Below are 20,368 nucleotides of genomic sequence, written 5' to 3' on the forward strand. Positions count from 1 at the left end.
CTTGGGAACCTTAGCCGTTACACAAGTTGACAGTGCTCGTCAACTGATCCTCATATTCCTGTAAATCCTTGTCTTTTATCTCATAGTCAGATTCGACTTAAAGTCTCAAGCTTGGACATGCACCTTTGAGGCCCTCAGGAGTGCCTAGGTAGGTACCTAGGTACTTTATCTAGTAAATCTTGCGGGTCTTGGATGCTGATAGGTAAGGAGATGACTGGTTAAGTATATATCGCACCAAAAAATGGGCGTGGCCACGCCACATGTATTGATGAGTTAATATCCCTTATACTGTGCGACAGTATGTAATTCCGTTTAGCTCGGATTATGGAGTGTTAAGTCAAGAATGCGCGCGGCTTGTCCAAGTTCTGTTGTGGGTGCAACTTGCTTGCCAATCGCAAACATGGTGCCTTACGTAATCCTATCATCCGCCTCCACGTCATGTTCTAAGAGCTGCCGCGGCCGCCTGCGAAGACCAAGACGTACGTACGGTCAGGTCAGTTGAAACTATCCGCGGCTCACGCTTTGCCCTTGTCTGGGTGTCTTGTCACATTATATTGTCCTACCATTAGTCCTGTAGGAGTCACTCGCGCATAGAATCTACACATCGCGCTCGCGCGTGTTTCAACACCAGAAGTCTAGTCGTGGACTTCCAAGCCACAGCGACGACAACAAAATGGGCGCAATACTCTCCCTCCCTCTGCTCGCAGTCCCCAGCATGAGCACTGTACGACACCCGGTTTTATCCTCCTCTACTAATATCAGTCGAAAGGCTGACACGCTTTTCTCTGTTAGGTGCTTTCATTCGCTGCAAGTTGCTGTGGTGCCGCCACCTGCTCCATGGTTTGCAGTGCCTGCGGGAAGTGCGGCAACAGGTACGATAAACTCAGTCTGCTTTGGCTCAGGGTTCTTGCCTCTGTGGAGACATAAGCTGATGAGAGACGTCCCTTAGTGTTGCTACTCGTATCGCCTACGCCCTCCTTCTTCTGGTCAATTCAATTCTAGCTTGGATAATGCTAACACCTTGGGCCATCGAAAAACTACAACACCTGGCACTCGACTACGTTAAGATTAATTGTCCGAATGGAGAGTGCTACGGCTGGCTTGCTGTACACAGAATCAATTTTGCTCTCGGACTCTTTCACCTTGTCCTCGCCGGCATGCTTTTTGGAGTAACATCTTCTAAACACCCTCGCGCAGCCATTCAGAATGGTTATTGGGGACCCAAGGTCATCGTGTGGCTGGCTCTCGTTGTCATTGCCTTCCTTATACCGAATGACTTCTTTATATTCTGGGGAAACTATATTTCTCTGGTTTGCGCCATGTTATTTTTGATCCTTGGTCTAGTTCTCCTTGTTGACTTAGCACACACCTGGGCCGAGTACTGTTTGGGACAGATCGAAGATACCGATTCCAGATTTTGGAGATTTGTGCTTATTGGGTCCACCCTTGGTATGTATCTTGGGTCCGTCGCGATGACGGTGGTTCAGTACATTTTCTTTGCTCAGGGGGACTGCCATATGAACCAAGCCGTCATCACAATAAACCTACTCTTCTGGTTGGCTGTCTCTTTCATTTCCATCAATCCAAAGGTGCAGGAGTTCAACCCGAAAGCTGGCCTGGCACAGGCTGCTATGGTTTCAGTGTACTGCACCTACCTGACGATGTCTGCCGTATCAATGGAACCTGACGACAAGCACTGCAACCCACTTATCCGAGCACAGGGTACCAGGACAACTTCTGTCGTGATCGGCGCCATCGTGACAATGCTGACAGTGGCCTATACAACGACTCGTGCAGCTACGCAGAGTTTGGGTCTCGGGGGCAATGTGGGCGGAATACATTTGCCTGAGGATGATGAACACGGCCTGGTCACCCAGCAACCAAGTGCCCGACGAGAGATGAGGGCGGAGGCGTTGCGCCGGGCTGTTGAAGAAGGCAGTTTGCCGGCAAACGCCCTCCTATCAGATGATGAAGGTGACTCTGAGGAGAGCACACCGCATGACGACGAGCGTTCTCGAACCCAGTACAGTTACACTGTCTTCCATATCATTTTCTTCCTTGCTACGGCCTGGGTCGCAACGTTGTTAACGATGCAGTACGAGGAGAGCACTAGGGATCGCGACTTCGCCACTGTGGGCCGTACGTATGCAGCGAGCTGGATCAAGATAGTTAGCGCCTGGGTGTGTTATGGGTTGTACATCTGGAGCTTGGTCGCGCCAATCATTCTTCCTGATCGATTCGAATTCTCCTGAGTTTTGAACGAGTTTTGAAGGTTGTTGATGTCTCGTGTTGGGCATTACTTTTATCAGTAGGGAGTCTTGGCGTCCGCTTGCAGATCCAACTGGTGTTGCGGTTGCCTCATTAAATTGTAATTGTCGCTTTCTCTCTAGATCAGTCCACATAATGCACACTGAGAGTGCATGTTGCATCTGTTCTCTCTTCGTTGCGGTCATTTGCAAGCACAAACCTTGGCATTTTTACTCTATCGCTTGTTCAAGGACGCTGACATGAGGGCAAATTCTTGCATAATTCTACTCCAGAGGTTGAGTGTCAATGTGAAACCACTACAGATTGATAGCGTGTCTGCCTTTGGTCATTGTAGCTATGATGGCGACGCCGTGGATTACTCTGCTTGATTCAGAACGTCTTTTGATTCTACTACTCTACCGGCTGGATTTGACCTCCTTGTGCTAACCTCCTCATGAAATCATGTGAGATCGCTCCCACTTCTATAATACACTTCAGGGTGTCGTTTGTTTCGAAAAGCACACCATCAATTTAGATTCCCAGAACACCCTCATTAGTGACCTGGCCCAAACTCCGCTAAGCATTTAGTAAAGGGCCCTGCATGGGATTTGTTGCCGATAGATTCAAAAACACGCAACGTGTGTACTAGTTGAAAGAATGCACATGATATGCGTCCAATATTCAAAAAGAAGCTCGTTTCACAGGTTCATATTCATGCCTTGATCTACATTACTCTTGGGTGAGTGGTGTCTTGCCTAGCTCTGCTGCAGCACCAGTTGCATGAAACCCGTCCAATGTAACAGTCACGGCTCCAGCTTGAACGAGCTACAACAATTTTCAATCAGTATTTCAACAAACAATTTCGTAACTGGTTTATAAATATAGTACTTACCGCACGGGACAAATCCTCAATCAGATCATTCACATCTTCTATCCCTACACAGAGACGAATGATGTCTTCGGGCATTTGCCTCTCTCTACGTGTCTTTGCATCAATGCTTGCATGACTCATTTGACACGGCATACTGATGAGGCTATTCACGCAGCCAAAACTGACACTGATTGCCCATAGCCTTGCAGCCTCCACGATTCGCTCCGACATGGCTGCATCTCCAGTCTCGAAAGACAAAACGGCACCAGCTCCCCGCGCAATAGACCAATGCAAATCATATTGCGGATGCGACTGGAGGCCTGGGTACCGAACACGAAACCCGTGAGACTCAAGAAACTCAGCAATCGCCTGCGCGCTGGCTTGTTGCTTCTCCATGCGTATAGCAAGAGTCTTGACACCACGCATAAGGAGAAACGAGTCGTTAGGAGACAGACCGCAACCAGTCGAATTGATTGTGAAGAATAGTTTGTCTCCGATGGATGCCTCGTTGCAAGCAATGACACCAGCCATGATGTCGTGGTGCCCAGATAAATACTTGGTGCCGGATTCGTAGACAATGTCTGCCCCCAGATCCAACGGATTGCACAGCATCGGAGAGAGCATGGTGTTGTCAACTACAACCAGAGCCTTGGAATTGGCGTCATGAGCCATTTGAGCAATAGACGCTAGGTCTACTATCTTAATCAAGGGGTTCGTCGGAGTCTCTAGTAAAACCATGGCTGTTTTGTCGGATATTCTCGCCTGAACGGCATCGACTTTTGTGGTGTCAACATGATGCACAATGATGCCCTGATTCGTGGCCATATACGTGAGCAAGCGATGGGTACCACCATACAAGTCGTCTCCGGTGATAACCTCGTCGCCGGGGCGCAACAAACGAGTGATGACATCTAAAGCACCCATACCGGAGCTCACAGCAAGTGCGCGATTTGCATTCATAATCTTGGCGAGATGTCTCTCGAGATGCGTTCGAGTCGGGTTGCCGGATCGTGTGTAGTCATAGTCTTGCTGACCGCCAGCAGCCGAAGTCTGCTTGAATGTTGCAGATTGGTAGATAGGGATGCTTGAGGCACCATACTGGTCCTTGCCTTCGGTGTAGACCAATTCAGTTGCCAAAGCATAGCGTCGGCGGCCATTCCGAGGACTTGACGGGGCTGGGGATGGAGGAAGATTGTGTCCATCAAGATCAGTCTTAGCAGGACCTGTGACGCTCTTGGTAGCACTCGCGTTGATAGGCTTCGAGGAAGCCATATTGCTGCGATTGTCGGCTGAGACGGCCCCTAAATTGCTAGTACCAGCAGGCCACGGGTGACAAGTGTGAGAAGCCAAAGGGATTGGCAATCACTTGGCCGAAACCAAAGGATCTGGATAGGGAGATTTGAGTTGGAGCGGAAATGTAGGGCATTGAAAGGAGGAAACTCGGGAAGAGATTGTGGAGAGCACAGTGCACCAGGGCAGAAGAGGTGACTGCGGCACCATCATCAGTCACCGCCGCTCCATAATAGCTGCGTGTCCGATTCTGGGGTTCAGGAGTGGGCCTGGCATAAGAACCCAGCACTGGATCGCATTTCCCCGACTGTGTCGTGCCGCAACTGTGTCTACCTACCTACTTGAGTACTTACTAAGTACTTAGAGGTACATACCTACCTAGGTACCTACTTAGGTACCTAAGTAGGTAGGTATTATTACAATACGGCGTACCTGCCGGAATCATTCCTACCCTAAGCTCATCACCGATCACCGCCAGCGTCGGGTCCGTATCCTATCAGTAATGTGTATCGGTATTTGCGCGGCATTCCACCGCCTCGAAACGAAGCGATAATGCCGATGCCGATGAACGGAGGCAATAATCATCCTGGCTTAACAGCAAAAGTCTGACGTCTCCTCAAACCGCTCGGTGGGGCAGCCCCCAATGGCGTGATCTCAAGGATAGCCACTAGTACTACGGAGGACTCCGTACCGTGTTGGTGCTCCTCGAGAGTACGCTCAACCAGACATCGATTAGCCAGTTTTTCCAGCGACGTCAAGTCAACTTCGAATGTCTTAAAAGACACTTCCATTTCACAGCGCATCAAAAGACTCGAGTTCCAATGTTTTAACGCGTAATAATCCGTAAAAATTCTGTACGGTATCAAGGTCCTAAAGGTAAATAGCCCTCTAAATCTGTGCATGTGCAATTATTGCACAATGTGATGGCATCAATAGGTTCTCTACCTACATCCAGGCAGGTGGCTAGACATAGCTAGCGGAAAGGCGCGTCACATCAGACTGCACGCTATCGAGGTCATATTAAAGCACAGCAACAGAAATTTGATGCTTCAGATCGTTGTCAGTGACACCACTATCTCTCAAAGGTTTCACCAGCAGCCAATTCCAGCACTGCCTAATCCTGGCTTTCGACCAGGAGTTCATCCACATTTTCATACTCGCCACCGGACCCTCGGCTCTTGTTTTTTCTCCTGTCACCCGCGTTTTTGGCGCTCTTGCCATCCGTCTTGTCTATATGGCTGCCTCGATTGCTGAGAAAGTCGTCTGTCCTAATACCGCGAAATTGGCTGGGATCAACCGAAGCCATTCGCCGCCCCTCACCTCTGTATTGTCGCATGTACTCCCGGACGGGTGCCATGGCAGCATCACGGCAAGCTTCTTTGATGTCACTACCTGACATTCCTGCAGTGATCTTCGATACGTAGTCCAAATCAAAATGCTCTGCGTCTGTCTTTGTATACTGTAGAATGAGCTGCAATATTTTGCGTCGCTGTTCAAGGCCAGGGAGGGGCACCGGAAATTTTTTGGGCATACGGCGCAAAATTGCCTCGTCAATGTCATGTATGCGGTTTGTAGCCCCTAAAACGACAATTTGAGCCGGCATCCCCGATGCATTGGCCGATGTTAGGCCATCCCATAATGTCATAAACCTAGCCTCTGTGTTAAAATCCAGACCATGTACGGAAGACTGCGAAGAAAACCTTACTCAGCTTTGACCATACCGCTGGCCTCGTGCTCCCCGCTCCTCCTTGTTCCTAGGACCGCGTCTATTTCGTCGATGAATATGATAGCTGGCTGCATTTTGCGTGCCAAGGAAAAGACAGCACGAACTATTTTGTTAGAATCACCGTACCACTTCTCTGTCATGGTTGAGATGTGAAGGTTGATGAACGAAGCTCCGCTTTCATGGGCTAACGCCTTTGCAAGCATGGTCTTTCCACAACCCGGGGGTCCAAACAGAAGCACTCCGGACGGTGCTGACAGTAAAGGCGCAGCGTGGGAATACAGATGCGGCATCGTAAGTGGGTATATCACGGATTCTTTTAGCTCCTCAATAATCGAATCAAGCCCACCAATATCTGTGAATGAAAAAACATCAGTCAGTTCGTTTCAGAAATACTATATGACCATTTATTCACAGTCAAAGTAGGGCATGTATCTCACCATCAAATCCGACATGTATGTCCTCTGGGGCGACCATTTCCAGCGCAACCAAGTTCTCGTACTCGTTCAAAACCAGGTCCTCAACGCTTTGAATCCTCCTGGCATCTCCGCTCTCGTCGTCTCCATCTCTGTCTATATTCCGCTGACGAGTCAATCGCTCGAGGTGTGCCTTAGCCTGCCGTCTAGCTTGTTCGTGTTTTTCTTTGTCGGGGTCAGCCAGATTGCTCAGCATCGGGGTGAGAAGATTTCTGGCAACATAGAGTCCAGCTGTCATCTATGTCATAAACTCTATGGTCAATAAACATGTAAGTTTCTCTCAGGGGGGGTTAGACGCGGGCCGACCCAGTTAGGTATGACATACCATGCCGGCAAATAATAAGAGGTCAAGGGCGACATCGCCGAGTTTCCGTCGTTCACCCATACCGAGAATTGAATGCAGCCACAGGACTGATTTCCCGGGCATCAGGGTATGGCTTAGTAAATAGAGAAAGCGCTGAGCCGAGATGTTCTGACGTATTGGGGCTTGCCCTGTCAAGATCTCTCACAACTGATAAAAAGTTGTCGCAGATGGTTGATCAAGCGTACACGTGGAGAAACGAAGGATTTTCCAGTCGCCTTGCATGCTTTCAAAAGCTATTGTACGGTATGTTCAAACGACTAGATTGGGATGTTGTCATGAGTGTATGTGGTAAGTCGAATCTGCTAACGGAGTATGGAGTACGGAGCACCGTCTTCGCATTCATGTGCTACGTATCCACTTGTACTAGGGTCTATTCCCTTTTGGCACAATGTTTGCCACTCTCCTCTGCTACGGAGAAGGACCCGTGGCATCAGATGAGGCACTAGTACGTAAAGTAGTAGTAGTATGTACTGTACGTACATGCTTACGTAACTTGCGCACTAAGGCAGTGGATGACATGACGAGTTGTTTACATTCTACCCAAAACGGAAGTACCATCGGCCTGTTTAGAGGAACCCACAACATAATAGCATCTCGTCCACATCATAATACTGTTGAAGATTTCCTGATTCTCGGCTGGATGAAGCGACAGAGGATAATTTGTCTCCTCAAGCCGCATTACAAAAAGCCATCTATTTTCAAATATACGACTATTCGTCACTCTCAATTTTACTGCTCCACATGACAGATGGCTCGTCATTCGCATGTGGTGGGCAACCTTGCGTCTATGGTCCTCTCCGATTCTGAACCAGATTTCGACGATGTGGAAGCGATTGGTATGCCATCTTCTCAGGAGCTTGCTGGGAAGGCTGTAGCATCTAAGCGAAGTCGTGACCGAACCGCGAACTCTACAACCCGAGTAACGAAGCCGTTCCAAAGAACGAAAAGCGCTAAGAGCGGCACGGGTCATTTAAAACTACCCGCGATGGCGAGGCAAATATTAATGGAGAAGAGCAAAAACAATACTATTCAACAAGCTGGAGCCCACGGAAAACATATGGACGAACCAGACAAGATCGCCTTAGGAAAATCATATCCAAATCTTTCTTCATCTCATGAGCAGGGGCGACTAGCCGGCTTATCACGAAACACAGGATCTTCGGGCAAATTATACACTCAAAATATTGAGAAGGAGCACGAACCAACATTCGAGAACGGTCACGAGGAGCCGAAAAGCGTTGAGCAGCTAGGACAGCAAGAGACAGAGCCTGTCATTGACGCAGAGGAGCAATTCCCAGCGGAATATACCAATAATATGGACGAGGTTTCAACTCAGAGGCGATTAGGAGAATTGATAAAGAAGTACGACTCGCTAAAAACACGACACAACGAGCTGCGCGAAGTGGGAATGATAGCCGCAGAACGCAATTTTGAAAGGCTGAAACAGCAGTCAGAGGAAAATACGGCAGGTAAGGCTTTGGCCCTGCAGTCAATGGGAGAATATCCATTATTATATTGACACCTTCAATTTGGAATATCTGACATGTCGGCAGCCTCAAACAAACTTATTCAATCGCTCAAAGAGGAATTGAATGTACAATTGGCACTGGCGAAGCACGGCGAGCAGGCACGCCAGCAATTAGAGCGTAGTGAAACTAACGTTTGCGACTTGGAAAGCAAAATATGTGGCCTGGAGGCATCATTATCGAGTGCCCGGTCTGAGATAAAATCGCTCTCCGCTAAACTCTCGGCGAGCAGAGCCGCGGAAGCTTGTGTAAAAAATCCGGGAAGCGCATTAAAGCCTGGGGTAATAGGCCACAAATCAGCCCCATCGGAAGTTGTTCGAGCGGCGCAAGCAAGGGAAGACCTGTACGGCGACTTAACAGGTCTTATTGTCCGGGGGATGAAACGCGGTGACGGTGGAAGTGTTTTCGACTGCATTCAAACTGGGAGGAACGGGAGTAAGCTTCCCAAGAGACACTCAACACTAACAAAGCACAATGCTAACTTGTTGAAGCTCTACACTTCAAGCTTTCACTGGATGCCGGAGATGCTTCCGATAGTTACGATGACGTCCAATTTACATATCGCCCTCAGCTTGATACAGACCGCGATGGTGATTTGATTCGGATGCTACCGGACTACTTGGTCGAAGAAATTACCTTCCCACGGACTCAAGCATGCAAATTTTACAGCAGAGTGATTAAGTCACTTACTGAGCGACTGGATTAAAATTGAATGGCTAGGACTATACCACCTATTAACTCTCGGACTCATCAGTAAAGATGTCCGTATGTTCAATTTAGGGTACTCAACTAGTCCCAAGGTGCGGGGCGAGAACTAACAGTCAATATCTTTGAGTACTTTATCCATTCGCACAATACCTGGTTACTTGAATTCTGGCATGATGAGCTAAGACTTGAAAGTTCCTCTTCGAGAAGTCATGGCTCAGCCGCGGCACAAAGGAAGAAAAAACCTGATAAGCAGTATGCTAGTAGTAAGGGTGAAACTGAGGCCTAGTTATTTTAATGGGTGGCAACAATCGCATTGTGTTTACAAGCCAAGGAGAGTTGACCAAACGGCTGTAGCCAAGTTGCAAGCTTCCACTTCCACTTGGAGACCTACACTTGTGGATCGTGTTTCCGCTCAAGAAGTCGAGAGAAGGACCTACAATGTCTCGTGAAACAAGTCTTATTGTTTCATTACATTACTGTCCTGTGGGAGCAGGTGGGCGACCCTGATGGTGGATGGTGGGGAGTCTATTCGCGCAGTTGGACATCAGGGTATCCAAGTACAGTCTATGGCAGGATGCATCTGCTTTTCGGCACGTATTTGTCCATTTATACACTACAGCTTAACTATAGCACACTTTACATGATAAAATATAACGCGCGATAAGCAGGTTTCTCGTCCGGGTCTAGTACTTTTGAACCTCCCACTGCAGAGTCCCTGTTGGCGTTGTTGACCTTGGAAATCCACCTAGATACACACCCCATGCATGTACATACACATGAACAGATTCTTCTTGGAATCGCCTGGTAGGCTGAAAGCCTGGTCTCCTGTATTACAGGGGCAGTTGGACAAAAGATCGTCAAATTCAAATTCAACCTTGCCATCCATACAATAAGATATAAATGTGATGAGGAGGACGATGGGAGTGCCAATTGACGGCGTCCTCAACCCCACGAGGACCACGAGGGGGTGTCGCCCGCCCGCACGCCCCCAAGAAAAAGGACGCTTCCAGGGGGTAGCCAATAATATTTGGATTGGGCTGGTTCATTAAAAAATGGTCAAGATCAACCAGACGGCTCGAATCTCCCTTATTACTTAAGTAGTTACTCTAGCAATACGGAGTACAGACACTCCATACGGGACAGAGCGTCAATCTAACAAATGCCTATCTCCAGGTGTCCCGACTCCTACGTCCGCACTGCGAGACACACTTCAAAATTCGGTGTCGTTCCATGTCACTGCTCAACGCGTTAAAATCATCACTGCCACAGTGTCTGGTGCATTAGGCTGCTGCTAACGAAAACCCGACACAAACAGCGACGTCGCAACTTTAGTCGCCAACATGGCGGCAGCCACTCGTTTTGCCTTCCTGGCCACGGCCGTAATATTCCATCTCGTTTATATATATTCTATCTTCGATATATATTTCGTGAGCCCCATTGTGTCTGGCATGCAGCTCTTCGAAGTTGAACGTCCCGTGTTCTCGAAGCCTCCAGCTGACAGACTAGTTTTGTTCGTTGGCAAGTACATTCAGTTGCACCAACTTTTGCTCCCAATCTTACCACAAATATGCTGACAAACTACTGTTGCAGGCGATGGACTAAGAGCCGATAAAGCCTTTCAATCATTTCCCGAGCCGTATCCTCACAACGAAAAGGATCTCATCCCCAGACCTCTCGCACCTTTCCTGCGATCCCGCGTCCTTCAAGAAGGAACCTTCGGTGTCTCCCATACCCGTGTGCCTACAGAGTCCCGCCCGGGTCACGTAGCTTTAATCGCCGGGTTATACGAAGATGTTTCCGCCGTCGCCACCGGCTGGAAACTCAACCCCGTCAATTTTGATAGTGTCTTTAACCGAAGTCGTCATACTTGGAGCTGGGGTAGCCCAGATATCTTGCCCATGTTCGAACAAGGAGCTGTTCCCGGTCGGGTTGATACATATATGTACGAACCAGAATTCGAAGACTTTAGTCAGGACGCCCTTCGCCTTGACTACTGGGTGTTTGACCATGTTAAGCACTTCTTTGCAGCGGCCGCAACAAACCAGACTCTAAATAAAGCCCTTCGCCAGGATAAGATTATATTCTTCCTCCATCTGCTTGGGCTTGATACAACTGGGCATTCCTATCGACCGTACTCAAAGGAATACTTAAATAATATTAAAGTGGTGGACCAAGGCGTTAAGGAGATAACAGAACTTATCCAGAAGTTTTACGCAGATGACAGAACAGCATTTGTATTTACCGCAGATCATGGCATGAGTGACTGGGGCAGTCACGGTGATGGTCATCCAGATAATACCCGCACGCCTTTCATTACGTGGGGTTCCGGTGTGGCCGCTCCTGAGGTGCATCCTGGTGCTATTGCCCCTGGACATGATATGTATTCATCAGATTGGGGGCTCGATCACGTTCGTCGACACGATATCAACCAGGCGGACATCGCCGCCTTAATGTCCTACTTAATCGGCGCCGAGTTCCCAGCTAATTCGGTCGGAGAGCTTCCCCTATCCTATCTGGCTGCAGACAATAGCGAGAAGGCTAATGCATCGCTTGTCAATGCCAAAGGTATTTTGGAGATGTATCGTGTCAAGGAAAATAACAAGAAGACGAATGAACTGCGATTCAAGGCATACCACGCGTTTGACGGAGAAGGTTCTTCTCCCGAAAGCCGCATTGCTGCGATTGCAAATCTCATTGCAAATGGGCAGTATGAAGAGGCTATTGAGGAGTCAAATACCCTCATCCAAGTAACGCTGCAAGGCCTGCGCTATCTCCAAACTTATGACTGGCTGTTTCTTCGCGCCCTTATTACCATGGGTTATCTTGGCTGGATGGCGTATGCCATAACCACAGTGGTAGACATGTTTGTCGTCCACGAGGTAATAGCAGCGCAAAGGACTCCTTTGGGGACCGCCACCTTTTTAGGAGTTCTGTTTGCTCTTTATGCGTCGTTCATTATTTCCGAATCACCCCTCACCTACTATTTATATGCCTTCTTTCCTGTCGTATTCTGGGAAGAAGTTTATGCCCATAGACAAAGTCTTTACCGTGGAAGATTGATATTATTTGGCCACATCCAGTCCGCAGGAGGCGCGGCGAGCCTCTTTCTTCATGCCGTTTTTTACATTGCTGTCATACAATCTCTGGTGAGTGAACCGATTACTCAAAATATGTAGTCCCCGGGATTCAATACCCCCGCCCGTTGCCAACCCACACTGACCCTCATTAGGCTGTTGGATATATCTATCGAGAGGTACTGACCGGATTGTTTGTCCTGGCAGCGGTTTGGCCTTTCATGTACGGCCTGTCCTTCATACAAAACCATGCATTGCTCAGCATGACATGGGCGGCTTCATGCCTGACAATGAGCACATTCACGTTGCTTCCAGCCATGAAAGTTGAAAGCATTGGTCTAGTGTAAGCACTCTCAGCGCATGGTTATTACAAGAGTACTATATGAGGCTGATCACTTCTAGCCTTGCTGGTGGCTTTGCCATGTTTCTCGTTGGCTTTCTTTACCTGATTCTCGAAGACATCGCACTCGCCGATTTTACGTGGGCTGTCAACTCAAATCCTTCACTTAACAAGACGAACAAGAATATTCAGCGAACATTAACTGGCATCCAGGTATGACAAATGGCTACTATCACCTTCTCTGTTGCCACTCGATTCTCTGCGTATTCTGCAAGATGAGTAACTAACGCAGTATCATATCAACAGGTGGGACTTATTCTCTTGTCCATGCTTGTCACGCGGTCTAGCGCCTTATCCCTCCAAGCTAAGCGAGGCCTCCCAGTCGGCAATCAAGTTCTTGGATGGGCTATCCTCAGTACGTTATTTGTGGAACGCAATTGACTTTTCATGCGGTTTGTGTCCTAGCATCTAACTTTCTCAGTCGTGTCTCTCCTAATGCCCCTCTTGTATCGCCTTCAGCCCAATACACATTACCTGCATAGACTTGTAGTCATTTTTTTGACATGCGCACCTACATTTGTCATTCTTACAATATCATATGAGGGCCTTTTTTACGTCGCTTTCTCGGCGACCCTACTTGTTTGGGTGCGCCTGGAGTACGCAGCCGAAATTTTCTACCGCAAGCATCAGCAAAGCAACGGGAGCTTGGTGCAACCTAATACACTTGACCAAGACTTGATACAACATCGAGCACTCAGGCTCTCGGACGCACGGGTGGCGCTCTTCTTCATGGTACTATTGCAATCGGCCTTTTTCAGTACGGGCAACGTTGCGTCTGTTTCTTCATTTAGTCTTGACAGTGTTTACCGCCTGATACCAGTATTTGATCCTTTTTCTCAGGGAGCGTTGCTAATTTTAAAGTTGATGATCCCTTTTGCTCTTATTTCTGCCAATTTGGGAGTATTGAATAAAAGATTAGGGGTCGCCCCATCAGCTCTCTTCATGGTTGTCATGGCAATTAGCGATATTCTAACGCTTTATTTCTTTTGGGTCGTCAAAGACGAGGGCTCATGGTTGGAGATCGGCTCCACAATCAGCCACTTCGCCATTGCAAGTCTGCTTTGTGTGTTTGTTGCTGGCCTTGAGGGAGTCAGTACCTTGTTTGTATCAGGCATTGACGTGGGGGATGGGCAAAGCGAACTTGATCCTACGACTAACCAGTCAGGGTCTACAATGACAGAAAATGGAACCCTGAATGGCCACAGCCATTCAACTAAAGCTAAAAGGCAATAGAGCAAATATAAAAGGATTGCAATGACGGATTTCAGATTTCCTTGATGAGAATCAGGTTCGCACCCCACACCGAGGGCGAGATGAGATGTTAGCTCTTGTACACGAAGGGCGCATGCTCCGTCAAATATATGCAGCGACGTATGCGCGAAATACGCATGGGCATCAGGCAATCCATAGTCAAAGGTAGAGCTTTATGTTGTATTGTTGTGCTATCCAGCTGGGCAAAGGCTCTCAGTCGCGAGGTCTAGAGAGTGCAAAGGACCATATACGGCTGGGATGTGCTGTGGTAGCAGGGAAGTCTCTGACCAGGTAATTGTATGATGGATAGAGAGAGTATTTGTTTCCCCATTGTTTAGATTTCTAATCTACCTATTTCAGGTGCCTGGTGGACTTTAGTGGACTTCCAAAGATGCTGGCAGAGAGAAAGAGTATTTGAGCCAGACACCTTGCCGAGTAGTACTTAACTAGTTGATAAGACGCCTAACGAAGTTGGTACCGGGAGCTAAAAGACCGGAATAGTCTCCATGTCACTCAGGAATTTTAAGCCTACAACAACAAAGGCATCTGAGATGTCGGAAGCACTGGCAGCACATGTGAAACTCACCACCCGCCTGCCCCCCTTCCCTTCCCATCAAGGCGCAGACACCACCAAGAGAGGGCAACTCAGGTCAAGTACTTGGGTATCTATGTAAGTATGTGCCTGATGATCTGACTTGTTACTTTTGAGTAGGTGCTGGAGTGAACCCTTGAGAGTATAATATTGACAAGGCGGCGCGTTCTGTGCAAATCATCTGTACGGAGTACGGCACAACCCCCCGCGACCTTGCCACCAAAAAATGCTCCTGCGGACCCCGGTTCCCCGGACTTTTTGCTTTGATGTCGTCGTCTGCCTGGGATGTTTCGGGCAAGTACGGGGGTGGCTGCCTGGTTCCCCAACAACTGGACAACTCGGAAGGCGGGCCAGAGCCATTAGCCTCCGATCTATTCCATCTCCATGGCTCATAGTTTGAGCTTGGGACTGGCGACCTTACGCAGGAGGGGCATGCATGTGGTTTGTAGTAGCATCCAACCTTGATTCCGGTAAGCTTAGGTACCTAAGCTTCATCCTTCATAGACAGATGAAATAATCCCGAAACTCACTCTTTCTTCATGAGAGGAATCTTTGTTATAAACACGAGGCCAAATTCTCATCAATCATCTGAATACATGGATACCTAGGTAGGTACTTTCATTACCAGTATTTTGGCGCGGCCCCATACTCTAACGCCAGCACATGAATCCTCCTGATTACTCCATACGCATGGGTGGAATACTACCTACCTAGGCAGTAACTAATGAGCATTCGTGCACATAGTACCAGCTACAGCGAATACGATCATATGTACTGGCTTGTGACAGTCTCAGGATTCAAACAAGCGACGACGTGCTGGTACCACAAGTGGTCTCGTCAAGTGCCTTTGCCCAGGTCCAGCAGCCCCTCAAATCGACCCACCTCCGCACAACATTAAAAGTCTCGAGTATCTTGCCTGACCCAGGCCAGCCAATTTTCAGCTTGGAACACTAAACCCCAGACCCGTCGCGGTGGGCTGGCAAGTTGGCCACACCAGACACCGATCAATTCAATGGTTCGAAGCTTTGGCTCTCATGTCACCAGGCCCAGCCAGCAGCGTCACGACTGTCCTCCGTTGGTCAGCCGAGCTCCCAAGTCTAGCCCCCTGTCTCTGAAACCCTCCAACTTGCGGGGAACTAAAATACCAGACCAGACTTGGCTGCATACGATACTGGCACAACTCTTATGTATGTACACACAGTGGCAGCCTGTTCATCAACAAGCTGACAACAACTAGCCTTGTTGCAGGAACTTGGCTACTGGTTGTTTCTCCCGAACTTTCGTATCTAGAGGCCCCAATTGAGCCTCGCGCCTGGATACCTAGTAGTAGTCAGCACCGTTGGCATCCCTCTAAGGGCACCGTCAATTCTCAAGTCTGCATTCGCACACGTCGCACACGTCGCACCTCCACGTCCCTTCCGCCCGCGCCGTACGGTCGCCGTTCGCCTTCGTCTCCGTGGCCCGCCTTCTCCTCCCCCCTCCTTGAACTAACCCGTTAAATTACCATTGTACGCCAACTTGCCAGAATCAACACCAGGCTGCGGAATCGCCCAAAGACAACTGGTTCGGCGTTAACCACGTTAAATAAAAAAAAAAAAAAAAAAAAAAAGAGAAAAAAAAAAAGAAGAAGAGGCCCGCCATGGATGTCGAAATGACTGCGGGTGATGCTGGTCAACAGCAGTCACTGACACAACAATCCGAGTCTTCTGCCAAAGCATCCCCTCCCGCTGCCAATAATGCGGGTAGCAACGCAGCGAACCAGATGAGCTTTCGAAGGTACGCACATATTGCGCACCCACGCGTGTGATGGTCGTGAACCAGTGCTGACGGATACACCTTCTTAGGCAACGAGCGTCAAGAGCATGTGAGGTATGTGTCCGTGGTTGGTTGGGGTCGTCTTCGTCTTCTTGTGCCCTGCCACAGCTCCACGAGCCGAGGCAAAAAAGACTACAAACCCCACGCTTCTTGACTTCATAGCAGCTTAATTCGATGCTGACCATCCGCTACATCTTGTCAGACCTGTCATGCACGCAAGGTAAATATCCGTCAACCTTCTCTCTCTTGACGAATGCATTATTCTGACATGCTAACCTTCCTTGCCTGCTCAGGTTCGATGCGACGCTGCAAGCCTCGGCGTTCCTTGCACGAATTGTGTCGCATTTCAGATCGAGTGCCGTATCCCAACCCCTAAACGTAAAAAGGCTCAAAATGCTGGCAATCAGACAACCAAAGATTCCGACAGGTACCGCATTTCCTCGTTAGTGCAACCTAGACGACCTTGCTAACCCATATCGCTTCATTGCTCGTAGTGACCGAGAAGCAGACGACCGGCCACATCAAACCACCCCAGGCAGCGCCTCTTCCTATCCACGACCACCCACTGTATCGCACACATCGGATGGGACCCCTTCATCGTCCATGACCGAAGCACAAGTCAGACAAGAAGAAGTCGATAGCGGTACATACCTAAATCTTGTAATGAAGCCCAAGTTCACTCGTGCTCCAATCACGGAAGCTGGACGAGTTGCCTTTCTTGGCGAATCCTCGAACTTGACTTTACTTGTACACGACCGCCAGGGATCGTCGGATGTCGTGCACTATCCGCTGCCTGAAAATGTGCGCGGCTCACGAGCCAGGCTGACAGAGCTAGATAATGTTGAGATTGAAATCTTACATCAGAGAGGAGCATTCCTTCTCCCTCCCCGATCTCTCTGTGACGAACTCATAGAGGCATACTTCAAGTGGGTTCATCCCATTGTCCCTGTTATCAACCGCTCTCGCTTTATGCGACAGTACAGAGATCCCAAGAACCCTCCGTCACTCCTCCTTCTCCAAGCTGTTTTACTAGCCGGCTCGCGGGTTTGCACCAATGCTCAGCTTATGGATGCCAATGGGTCTACGACTCCTGCCGCGTTAACCTTCTACAAACGTGCAAAGGCACTCTACGACGCAAACTACGAAGATGACCGTGTCACAATTGTTCAGTCGCTGTTGCTCATGGGCTGGTACTGGGAAGGCCCCGAGGACGTCACCAAAAATGTTTTCTACTGGAGTCGTGTTGCCACCATTGTTGCTCAAGGTTCTGGTATGCACCGGAGTGTCGAGCAGTCTCAACTAAGCAAGTCTGACAAACGACTATGGAAGAGGATATGGTGGACTCTGTTCACTCGCGACAGGTCTGTCGCTGTTGCTCTCGGTCGTCCCGTCCACATCAATCTCGACGACTCTGACGTTGAAATGCTGACGGAAGACGACTTTATCGAGGATGAGATGGACCGAGCTAGCGAATTCCCGCCAGACCCTATTCATGTGCAATTCTTTTTGCAATATGTCAAGTTGTGCGAAATCATGGGCTTGGTCTTGTCGCAACAATACTCGGTTGCTTCCAAGGGACGTCAAAGGAATGCCATTGATTTGACACACAGCGACATGGCACTGGCCGACTGGCTGCAGAATTGCCCCAAGATTGTATACTGGGAGATGCCTCGCCATCACTTCTGGTCTGCTCTACTTCATTCAAATTACTATACAACACTCTGCCTCCTGCATCGCGCACACATGCCCCCGAGCGGCTCAAGAAGCTTTCCGGACGACTCCCCTTACCCATCCCGGAATATTGCTTTTCAAGCTGCAGCAATGATTACGTCAATTATAGAAAATCTCGCCACACACAAGGAACTACGCTATTGTCCGGCATTCATTGTCTACAGCCTGTTCTCAGCTCTGATTATGCATGTGTACCAGATGAGGTCTCCTGTCCCATCGATCCAGCAAGTTACGCAGGATAGAATGAGAAGCTGCATGCAAGCATTGAAGGAAGTATCACGGGTCTGGCTTGTCGGAAAGATGGTCTATGCCCTTTTTGAGTCCATTATTGGCAATAAGATGCTAGAAGAACGCCTTCAAAAGGCGGGTGGGAAGCGTCATCGGAAAATGCAACAAAGCCTGTCACAATTGGAGCAGCAGAGTAAAGTTCAAGACGTTTCGAAGAGAAAGTATGATGACATGGCCATCGATTTCACCGCAAATGCCCCAACGCCTCAGGAATCCTACGAGCGCTCTAGACCTCAAACACCGAGTGCAATCAAAACCGAAAATACTTCGGCTATGCAACCGCCGGCTGTCGCGTCTCCCAATAGTCGACCCAGCGTGGCAGATACATTTATGGGCGGAACCAATTCGCGACCTCAGACCAGACCTGCAACCCCATTCAATCCCTCGTTTTCAGTTCCCGCTACGCCCCCAGATCTCTATCTTGTAACCAGAAACTCACCAAATTTGTCGCAATCGCTCTGGGAAAATTTTCAACCAGATCAGCTCTTCCCCGAAAGTTCCAGCATGCCTGCTTTCCCTAATCTATCTCCGACACAAACACATCAAGAACCGAACCACAATCTGATGGCGCAGATGACACCCAACAGCATGTCACAAGGCCAGGCAAGCAACCAGTTTCAGGCTACAGGTCAAGGACAAGGAAATGGTGGCGTACCTACGCAAGGCTTTCATGCATCTGCCGGCATGTGGCACACCAATTTCGACGGGGGCGTGCACGACGGACAAAGTCCAGACAGTTGGAGCACAAGCTCAGTCCAAGGGCAACCTGCTCCCACGACCTTGAACGTGGAGGATTGGTAAGTCGACTGGCTTCCTTTCCTGTCCTTTCTCCTTCCTTTCCCTCCTTTTTCTATTATGCCAAATGTTTCTTTTGTCACCCATCCCTTCCTTCATCGCAGCTAATCCAGTATGCAGGTTCCAATTCTTTGGCATCAATGGCGATGCTAGCAATTTGAATCTCGATGTATCCCTGAGTTGAGGTGAAACCTGAAGCTAGCAACCTGTGTTACTGCTTCGATCATTTTCCGGAAGCCATTTTGCGTCCCTGGCTCAGTCGAGCCTGTCCAACTTTTAAGCACCTAATATTTAGGCACGTGTAAAACACAGAAGAAAGAACTGGCGAGGATCAAGCACTTGTGTATAGTTGACGATTTTGTCACAACAGGATTAGGAAGATATCTGCCGGCACCCAATATTCTCAACTGTGCTGGTATGTGTGAGAATGTGTTCTTCCTATTTTGGCTCACCGAGGCGTGACCAATGGTTTAAATTGGTATAAGCAAAGAGAGTCCACCAAATAGGGATGGGTCTTACAATCAATTCGCTCAGCAAATAGTTACGGTGGAGGAGGCAGCGATAAGGATTCAAGTAATCTAGTTCATACGGACTACTGCTTCTTTTTGGATGGATGTGCCGCTGCGGCCTGAACAGATAGGAATGGTATGTACTTTGTTATAACCAGATGGGCCAGGTATGATTCAAGATACTTCTGGTGCTCTGTAGCACCTTGTTGAGAATGCACCACATCAGTGACGATATTGGCACATGTTGGTCTGCACGAAAATACACCCAAACCAGGATGTCCCCAGCCTTTGAGAATGACTCGTTTCCCCCTGAGTGTGGTGGTCTAAATATCTATCTGCTTGCCCGTTTATGCAAGAGATTGAACAAGCCGCCGTATTTATCCACCTTGAGCTAACTGCAACTCTTTCCCACCTCATTTGATTCAGTATTCAAGTAACAAGAAGGTAGATCGATACACATCAAGTTATACGAACTTTGGGAATGCGCTGGATGTGGCGGCCTTATAAAGTTGATGCAGGGCCGGCCCCACTCTACTTGTGGTTTTGGAACTCCCCACTTCTATTCATTGGTGCCTCGGACAGGCGACACCACTCACTGCTTCCTCGTCATTGCGTGTCCTCTTAGCTCCTTATCAATCGCGACCGACGACGGACCATGAACATCACCAATACAGTCGAACCGGCCTTCCCTTAATCTTGTTGTCTATA

At 48.8% G+C, this 20,368-nt stretch overlaps 6 protein-coding genes across 6 annotated transcripts; 4 read left to right on the top strand and 2 right to left on the bottom strand.

The window, feature by feature from the left end:
- Nucleotides 1-673: 673 nt before the first annotated feature.
- Nucleotides 674-2,252, top strand: MAA_01083 (serine incorporator; the record flags this gene model as incomplete). Its single annotated transcript, XM_007819081.1, has 3 exons — nucleotides 674-724; nucleotides 793-872; nucleotides 950-2,252. The coding sequence occupies 3 exons, from the start codon at nucleotides 674-676 to the stop codon at nucleotides 2,250-2,252; spliced, it is 1,434 nt and encodes a 477-aa protein (XP_007817272.1).
- Nucleotides 2,253-2,976: 724 nt separating this feature from the next.
- On the bottom strand, nucleotides 2,977-4,390 carry MAA_01084 (cystathionine beta-lyase; the record flags this gene model as incomplete). The annotated part of the gene is made up of 2 exons (XM_007819082.1): nucleotides 2,977-3,072; nucleotides 3,140-4,390. The coding sequence occupies 2 exons, from the start codon at nucleotides 4,388-4,390 to the stop codon at nucleotides 2,977-2,979; spliced, it is 1,347 nt and encodes a 448-aa protein (XP_007817273.1).
- A 1,132-nt stretch (nucleotides 4,391-5,522) lies between these two features.
- Nucleotides 5,523-6,992, bottom strand: MAA_01085 (ATPase family AAA domain-containing protein 1; the record flags this gene model as incomplete). Its single annotated transcript, XM_007819083.2, has 4 exons — nucleotides 5,523-6,057; nucleotides 6,114-6,486; nucleotides 6,572-6,845; nucleotides 6,933-6,992. 4 exons carry the CDS (start codon nucleotides 6,990-6,992, stop codon nucleotides 5,523-5,525), a joined length of 1,242 nt encoding a protein of 413 aa, XP_007817274.2.
- Nucleotides 6,993-7,719: 727 nt separating this feature from the next.
- Nucleotides 7,720-9,203, top strand: MAA_01086 (chromosome segregation protein; the record flags this gene model as incomplete). The annotated part of the gene is made up of 3 exons (XM_007819084.2): nucleotides 7,720-8,440; nucleotides 8,525-8,932; nucleotides 8,989-9,203. The coding sequence occupies 3 exons, from the start codon at nucleotides 7,720-7,722 to the stop codon at nucleotides 9,201-9,203; spliced, it is 1,344 nt and encodes a 447-aa protein (XP_007817275.2).
- Nucleotides 9,204-10,545: 1,342 nt separating this feature from the next.
- Nucleotides 10,546-13,060, top strand: MAA_11501 (uncharacterized protein; the record flags this gene model as incomplete). Its single annotated transcript, XM_011413495.1, has 5 exons — nucleotides 10,546-10,675; nucleotides 10,796-12,351; nucleotides 12,435-12,622; nucleotides 12,682-12,832; nucleotides 12,926-13,060. 5 exons carry the CDS (start codon nucleotides 10,546-10,548, stop codon nucleotides 13,058-13,060), a joined length of 2,160 nt encoding a protein of 719 aa, XP_011411797.1.
- A 3,101-nt stretch (nucleotides 13,061-16,161) lies between these two features.
- MAA_01087 (Ctf1) lies at nucleotides 16,162-19,335 on the top strand (the record flags this gene model as incomplete). The annotated part of the gene is made up of 5 exons (XM_007819085.2): nucleotides 16,162-16,298; nucleotides 16,367-16,391; nucleotides 16,631-16,764; nucleotides 16,832-19,153; nucleotides 19,272-19,335. 5 exons carry the CDS (start codon nucleotides 16,162-16,164, stop codon nucleotides 19,333-19,335), a joined length of 2,682 nt encoding a protein of 893 aa, XP_007817276.2.
- Between the last annotated feature and the right edge of the window lie 1,033 nt (nucleotides 19,336-20,368).

This window comes from Metarhizium robertsii, assembly GCF_000187425.2.
Source record: "Metarhizium robertsii ARSEF 23 chromosome Unknown MAA_Scf_8, whole genome shotgun sequence".
NCBI classification, from domain to species: Eukaryota; Fungi; Ascomycota; class Sordariomycetes; order Hypocreales; family Clavicipitaceae; genus Metarhizium; species Metarhizium robertsii.